Here is an 8,824-nt window from a genome sequence, read left to right as displayed (position 1 = left end):
AACTTCAATATCATCACTCAAGTCCATTGGTTCCGTAGAAGTGGATTGAGGACCAGCTTTCAACAACCGACGAGAAGATCGGCGGGTCGAAGACTTGAGAACGCTGGACTTAGAAAAACCCTTGACATTGGCAACACTAGCATAACCTGTGCCCTCAAACCTTTGCTCAGCAGTTCTAACCACAACATTCTCGCCAGGAACAGACGGAGCATCCTCAAACACAACATCAGAAGTATCATCACTTTGATAAAATCCAAAGCAGACATGACTACAAAAAACAAAACAAAAGCAAATAAGTCTACCATCAAAAGAAATGCAAAAAGGGCAAAAAGGGAAAATGCATACCCACGCCATTTCTCATTAGTACCGGATCCCGATCGGCTTTCCCCCAAATGTTACTAACCCCTAAAAGAACTAATAAATGTTCAGGGAAGGGACGAACCCTCGAAGGGCACCCCCGAATAGCTGTAAGAAAAGCATATTCAATTCAGATTCAGAGGGCTCCGGATCATTGAGAACAGCATCCGGATGCCTCCACACCATCTTGAAGGGAAGAATAGACTCGGAAACCCAGAAAAAGCGATCCTTCCAGGTCCCAAGTGTTGTAACCATGGACGAGATAAGGCAAGTATCAACCTTTGATGTTTCAAAGGTGAACCAGTCGCCATTCTTGGCCAAACGGAAAAACCGCCGAAAGAGCAACAAGGAAGGATCATACCCAAGAGCACGACACAAAACCTCAAAATGCAAAACCCTAGCCATTCCCTTCGGATGAACTTGCCCAAAAGAAACCCGATAATACTCCAACAAGTTCAAAACAAAAAACGAAAAGGGATAACGAAGATTCGACCATTGAAAATGTCGACAGTAAAGAGCAATCGAACCAGGGTTCGGTTTATCAACAGGAACATCACAAGCAGGAGCAGTTGGGTTAAATTTTCTATCAATACCATATTCCATACAAAATAAATCTATCTCCTCTTGTGTTAACCGAGAAAATGATTTTGCTAAGTCCTTACGAGCACCCATTTTTGAAAAACAGAAAATGAAGAATGCAAGGTGTAAAGGAAACCGAAACTAACCTTAGAGAAGGAAGGTAAATGGCAGAAACTTGGAAAGATTATGAATAAAATGGAGAGGATTTGCAATTATAAAATAAATGTAAACCTACAATAGGAGTAATAATGGCAAATAGTAATTTCTGCAAAACCGCCACCCTATCAACTGCCATACATCAATAAAATCAACTGTCAGTTATTTAAAATTCAAATTCAAATATTAACTGCCTTCAGCCTTTCAAGCCATCAAGCAACGAACCCTTGAAACCTTCAGGCGATACAATACATGCATAAAAGTCAGAAGTCTTTGAGCTCATTACCCAAAAACCTCTGACTTGGGGGGCTGATGACGGGGGTAGCCCAAGACTAAATAAAATGACTAAATATGTAAATGCTCAAATGGTTAAACGGTTCAATGGTTAAAAAGCTGTAAGATGGGAAAAGCGAGGCGGAAATAGTGGCCAGTCACATCCGGAGATCGCTTCACCAACCCATAGCCGCAAAAGCAAAGCAGGTCTGCACAATGCACGCTATTACCCAGGGGTCAAAAGCCTTTAACCCCCAAAAGGGGAAACCCTCCACTGCAAGCAAGGTTACTAGTCTAATACATTCTACTTCGGGAGATGTCTTCTCTTATAAATTGACACTTCATTTACTTCAGAAAACATCTCCTGGCCAGCTCTGATTCTCTAATCTCTGGTCATTCGTGTGGAGTACTTGCTTACATGCAAGTCACTCCTTTTCACATTCAACACACACATTCCATTTGCTCCCACTTCTGAATCTGAGTACATTTCAGAGAAGGAATCTTCAGCAAATAACAACAAACTAGTAAACCTCCTTCCACGTCTTGCAAACGTGGGGGGACCCCGCGACCTGCGTTAGGCAAGGTTGAACCCTCCAACCCTTTTGCCTAACCAACCCAGCTACTACCGTTGGTCTTGTATTTGTTGCATCAACATATATTATTTTATTAACACTCTATATAAGCGTCATATCACTTATTTTGTTTAACGTGAGATTATTATTAATCAATTTTCCATTCGTTCCCAACAACCACCATAATCAGTATCACCTTCGATTGTCTATGAGGATGTTACTAAAGTTGAGTCAAATTATTTCCTCGTTCTGGAGGTATCACTTACTAGAATGAATACATAAGAGCTTTTAGCCTAGCACTCTAGCATTATCAAGATGTATAAAACGATGCCTTTTCTCATGAGGTAGATAAAGGTGTAGAATTACAAGTAGATTAGATTCTTGTTAGAAAATTCAAAACAAAAAATATATAGAATAAGGCTTGTTTTACTAATGGAAAATAATCTTTGTTCAATCGCAAATAATACTTTTATGCATATGCAATATTAAAAATCAACATCATAACAAGTACACTGTTTTTTGGGAGTATCATATCATTTTTTCTTATGTTAAACTTCATTATCATACATTTTTGTTAATCTTGCCTTTATATTTGGTTTAAGTTCATTGTGGTAATTAATACAACCTATAATCGTGCCTTTGAAAAATAGATAGACTATAGAGTATGCTTAAACACTTTATGATATCCAACTATTCAAGTAATGTAATGTAACTTCGTTTGGAATGTATTGTCATTATCAATACTTCAATTACGCCTTAAGAGTGAACGCAATGTATTTTTACAAATCCAACCATGGAAGTAAGCAAGAAATGTCATTATCTTTCAATTGCTTCCACATATAGGATCTATTAAGTTTCATTAGAATCATCATGGAGTTCATTAGACCACGCATTATCATAATGTTCATCCCTTAGGTATGAAGCGACACGTGTAATTAGTGGCGGAGCTAGCCCATTAATTTAGAAGAATCCTGAAAATTTTTTTTACCGTGCAATCATACAATAATAAAAAAATGATAATAAATAAAGTAAAACAAATATCTTTTTGTGTAAACTTCCGTTTTGCTCCCTGTGGTTTGGTCCCTTTAACGGTTTTGCTCCAAACCTTTAAAAATAGCCATTTTACTCCCTGATGTTTCGGTTTTTTTTGCCAGTTTGCTCCCTGCCTCTAACTCCATCCAAATTGTTTCTTTTTCCATTTTGCTCCCCGCAGGGAGCAAACTGGCAACAAAACCAAAACATCAGGGAGTAAAATGGCTATTTTTAAAGGTTTGGGGCAAAACCGTTAAAATGACCGAACCACAGGGAGCAAAACGGAAGTCTACTCTATCTTTTTTAGAAAAATAAACTTTATTAAAACAACCTCCGACCCAATCGAGTAAAAGGCCAAACACTGTGACACCTCGGAAATTCCTGTCCAATTAAATAAAGACACGTGTCCTCTGCGACAGACGTGTCAGAGAAACCGGGTTTAATAAAGAGATATGTGGTAGGACTTAATTAAAAAGGGGCGTCATGTATTTTAATTACCGCTGAACGACCCAAGGGCGACATGTTATTAAATCACCTCTGAGCGACCCGACATTTTATAAATCCCAAGATCCTTAAATCAGTTTATGATCATCTCGTACAATAACCGGTTGTTCTCAATAAATAAAGTTCATCTTTATTTAGGACTATGGAAATGAAGGTTGTTACTACTCCTAAATTTAATAAGATCCTTGTGATTAACATTAGTTAGTTAATGGCCAACTTCTATAAAAACTTCAAGACCCATTCCTTTGAAATATCCGTCAATTTGTCAAGACCCTTGTGAATAAATGAAATAGGGGACATGTAAGAGTCTTCTCCTCATGCAAAGGTTGGTCAGATGGTCCCACAAGCTGCAAAAGATAGGCATGTTTCGGTTTTGTAAATGCATGGTCAAGACTTTAAAGTTGCAAAAATTTTTGTCTTCTGGTCATCGCTTACGGACCGCAAGGCCCTTGGCTTACGGTCCGTAAGCAGGGTATATAGATTCTGTTCCGCATGAACGGTTACGGACCGCAAAGCTCTAGACTTACGGTCCGTAAAGAAGGCACCTGAACTATGTTTCAGTAAAGTTGGTTACGGATCGCAAGGCATGTAGCATACGGTCCGCAAGAGGTCCTTACGGACCGTAAGGACTGAAGCTTACGGTCCGTAAGACCGTCGCTGGCAGTATGTTTTGGACAGCTGCCTGTCCTAAGCTTGTAACCGACTTAAAACGTAACATTTCGATTCTATGGGCTTGCTAGGCTGTTTTTAGACCCTTAGGGACAAATGTAATGATCTGGTATCAACATTAGACTTGCTTGGCTTGATCCAAGAGTCTTGGGTTCCCTATATAAAGAACTTGACCTTGAACATTTGAGCTTTGCTCACTTGGGAAGTTTGGCTAGGCACTTCTGGAAATCCTCTGGTCATCAAGGCAATTTCTTAAGCTCTCTAATCCATCTTAGGACTCTTGTAAGTGTCCTTAACCCTCTTTAATCCTTTCTAGCTTAGTTAATTAAGCGAAAGTCAAACCGTCGTAATTAAGGTTTGACTTCGTGATTAAGCATAATGTACCTTGTCTAATCACGAATTAAAAGTACCTTTAGGAAGGTAATTAAGTGGGTAACAAACCCTTAAGAGGGTATTTCCAGATTCCCACTCTAAGCATGTTAATTGTCGAGTCAAAGCTAATTAGAAAAAGTCAACAGAATGCTTATCCTTGAATTAACGCATAATTAGCAATGTAGGTTGTATGTAACCTGTTTGAAAATTTATATAACTTGGTAATAAGTGTAAGAACATGTTCCAACATGTTCATCTCGACAATTTTCTGTTTAGACCCGGTTCGGAACCGAAAGTCGCATAGTTTGACTTTCGCTTTGACTTTCAGTTCTGACCCATTTTAGGCAAGTTTGAATCTGCCTTAGAGCTTCTTTTGAACCTATTAACATGTTAGTATATCCTCCTGTGATTATACAATGTGGTTCATTAGATATCTAGTTCGTATGCATGTTTCCGCTAAAAGCCCATATGTTGACCATTATGCCCGAATGTCCAGGAATCATAATTTTTGAAAATATAAAAGGGTAGACACCTTAGTTACTGAAATATAAGGTTGTCCCCAAAATTTGACATCAATTTGAGGTCTAGATTAAGAGTTATGCTCATTAGCGTAATTAGAGGCTTTCTTAGTAAATTATTAGCATAATTAACGCATAGCCTATCTAAACCCGAATTTTATGCCAAAACTTTATACCCACTGTTATAAAATAATATTTTGGGAATTTTAAAGATTTTTATTTATTTTTAGGCTGAACATAACTAGAGGTTCTAAGCTTCTTTCGGCTTATGCCGGTTTTACCCTTTTCGGTCATAAAATGAGTTTTACATAACCTTTTGACCCGAAACCTTTTTCTACTGATTCGTTATATTAAATATCATATTTTGAGCCTTCTGGAAATACAAAAATATCAGCTTTTCTTTTAAAACCCGGAAATGGCTCCAAATCGCCTTTTTAGGCATTTTTACGACATGGTATATGTCAAAATGAGATTTTATATAAAATTCCTAATACCTACTGATATATTTTATAAAAATATACCTTATAACAGTAGCCTAAAGTTGGAAACTCAGATTTCCCATTTTACCCTTTTTAGCCTATGTAAAATTACTAAAAATGCCCTTATGAGGCGTAATTGGCATATAAAAACATTTGGGGCATATTTGGGCATACCTTTATGATATTACAACATATTTGGTGCATATAATCTCAGGAAACTTGCATATGACTTATATGGTTACTCGTTACGCACGTTCGCGTTCGGATCGGCTTATGTGACTAGTTCACACATATTAGCCGAAGCGGGTCAAACCATATCATCTAAGTCTCAAAATTCAGAATGTATTTAGCTTACCCATATTATACGAGTATCCAAGCTTGTAGGGTCTAAATCACATTCCTCCCCAGTTTTCGCATTCCTCGCGATTAAACCATAATTAACTCTTTGAAACTAACCGGTCTAAGCTTAGGCTATATTAAAAGACCCGTTAGGATTCTAATAGGTTATTATAACCTTCGTTCCAGAATAGGAGCCCAGTAAAAGACACGTGCATTTTTGAAATTGTGGTTATACTTGCTCAGGTAAATACTTTTAACTTATTTTCCCTATACGGGCTTGGGGTACGGTATGTAATATACCGCTTGGTCGGGCGGTTGGTTCCATCTCATTAGTAGATGGGTATTACCAATGGGACCCGTTTGAAAATCTGGTGTTGTTTGTTTCTTGTACCTTTGGGAGCTTAATGACCATGTCCCGGATATCCTTGGCATCATTTTTGGCCACGACCTCGACAGTCGGGTGTAGGCGTACACCCGGTTTTATGTCTATTATTTTAAGGTATTAACGTTGGCTTCCCGCCGCGGACTTATACCATGTGGTGTGTCATTTAACCTTAAACCCGACACGACTCGGGCGACTGAACGGTCAACAAACATGTAAATCTTTTACAAGTTTAACTCTGCTTAATTATTCCCAAGTTATAAAATGTTTTGTGCTTTGTGCATTTAAAACCAATATTTTTAAATACTTTCAAAATGAGTCAGTTAAATTGTATTTACCAGTGCAAACTGACGTATTTTCCCCAAAAAGATTAAGTGCAGGTGCTATACGGAATAGGCTGGTTTCTCCTTAGCATCGTAGAGTCGCGCAAGCTTTTGGGATGCATAATCTGTTGAACAATTTCTTTCTTTTTACTTCGATCCGCCTGTGGATCTATTTTGACTGGTTGTGATACTTGATATTACAATTAATAGTTGAAATAAATCTATTTTCATTTGCTTCCGCTGTGCATTATAATTTGTGTTGTTTGACATATAATGATATCAACTACGTCACGAATCCCCCACCGGGCCCACCGGTGTCACGTGGAAATTAGGGGTGTGACAGGTTGGTATCAGAGCCAACACTGAGTGAATTAAACACTAGCCTTTTGTGTTTAATCTCAGTACACAAATTTGCACATTCTTCGAGTTCCAAGTCTAGACATTGAACATAGGACAAACTCTGCTTTGTTTTATTTTGAGTCTTTTATAATTATATTATTGTGGTTATCTAAATATTGTATGCAGGTCATCATGCCACCCAGATTCCTTCGAGGTAGAGGCAAAGGACCCGTGACAGGTCATGATCACGAAGCCGGACCTTCGCACCGGCGAACCCCATCCATTACTATGAGCACCAGCCCGCAAGAGCCCTGGAGACTCTATGTCGAACCAGGAAGGCGATCAGTATCCCTTAGCTCCTCTCCTTCGTACCAACATTCATTTGGGCCCAATTCTGAAAACGAGCCCAATAACCAGCCTCCAGCTTTCATACCTCTCCAAAGATCAAATTCTCACCATTCTTTTGGTAGCCCAACACCCGTCTTCCAAAGCCGGTTTAACCCGGCTAACCTTTTGCCTGAACCCATGGGTTTTAACCCACTCGGACCGGGAGACCACTTTCCAGAGGAGAACGACATGGATGAGGATACTGACCCCGTGGAGCCAGCATCTGGAACGCCGAACCATCCCATCGAGATATCAGATGGGTCATCATTCCATGGATCGCCATATCGTGGTCCAGACAGCTACGAGGAAAGGTTCCGAAACATTGACTGGTACTTCACACCGTCTGAACACTCGCATCATGAGCAGCAACAGGATCCTTCAGTGGGTCATCAATTTGTGGCAGTCACGCCACCGCCGCCACCGCCAGTAGAGCCGCAGCAGCCGCCTCCGGAGCCACCGAGGCGAAGAAGGTCAAATGCACGGATGTCCGTGCGAGGTGGAGTTCGGATTGCTACTCCCCAGCCATCTAGTGGTAGCCATTATCCCCCACTTCAGGAGGAAGAAGACCCCTATGATGGTGGTCCGTCAAGCCCCATACCAGATGTCAACTCAGTACCTGTGGTACCACCTCTGGGTTTCGATAACCCGATTCCTGCATATGCTGGGTCAGCGGCATACAACCCATTTGAGTAGCCGGCACACACCCACTACAACTACAACTATGGTTATGCAGAGGTAGATCCATACCTAGTAGCTCGGGATTACAATGCTCTTCATCCTGAAGGACCGTATGGAGGGCCATGGACTACTGGTTACCCGACTTATGGGTACCAGCATCAGCCACCTCCTCCGCCGGTGTATCAGCCGCCTCAACCACCGATTCAACAGGAAGTCCTTAAGAGGCTGAGCCAAGTTGAACAAGAGGTCCGTGAAGACCGCAAAGAGCGGCAAGGATTTTTCAAAGGGCTATCAGATTTCCTTAAGGGGAAGTCGAAGAGGAGGGGTCATTGAAAACCCTTATTACTTAATTGTGTTATAGTTCAGTCCCTGCGTGGACTTGTTATTTCAGTATTCAGCTCCTGCGTGAGCTTATTGTTTGTATTCCGCTCCTGCGTGAGCAAGGTTGGTTAGTTAACCCCTGCGTGGGTTTGTTCTTGTTTTCCCGCCCCTGCGTGGGCATTTTTATTTATTTTGGTAGAAAGTCCCGTTTGGGCAATTGTAGTACTGTCTTAGAACTATGTGTGAGATGTTTTAATTAAGTTTCTTTATTATGGCATGCGTAAATTATGAAAATAAATGAAATATTTAAAAAGGATCTGCCATTATAATTAACTGGTAAAATCTAAAGTGAACCAAGACCTAGCTTTGTAAAACAAAGCCAAGATGGTAGTTCCATAATTAGGTTAAGATCCATAATTAACATCTCAATTTAGGACTGTTCTGCGTTTATTATTAAAAGAATCTTAGAGGTAAAACCTAGCCCTTGTGTTATTGAAACCTGGCCAAGATGGTATAACCCACATAATAGATTCCAATTATTAAC

General features: G+C 39.9%; 1 protein-coding gene across 1 annotated transcript; it reads left to right on the top strand.

Annotated features, from left to right (window-relative positions):
• Positions 1 to 610: 610 nt before the first annotated feature.
• LOC110867047 (leucine-rich repeat extensin-like protein 5) lies at positions 611 to 8,292 on the top strand. The gene is made up of 3 exons (XM_022116192.1): positions 611 to 652; positions 7,081 to 7,707; positions 7,975 to 8,292. The coding sequence occupies exons 1-3, from the start codon at positions 611 to 613 to the stop codon at positions 8,290 to 8,292; spliced, it is 987 nt and encodes a 328-aa protein (XP_021971884.1).
• The last annotated feature ends 532 nt before the right edge of the window (positions 8,293 to 8,824 follow it).

The sequence above is a fragment of the Helianthus annuus genome, chromosome 7 (genome assembly GCF_002127325.2).
Source record: "Helianthus annuus cultivar XRQ/B chromosome 7, HanXRQr2.0-SUNRISE, whole genome shotgun sequence".
Classification (NCBI taxonomy): Eukaryota; Viridiplantae; Streptophyta; class Magnoliopsida; order Asterales; family Asteraceae; genus Helianthus; species Helianthus annuus.
The sequence above is the reverse complement of the archived record's forward strand: the minus strand, read 5'-3'. Positions and strand labels throughout refer to the sequence as shown.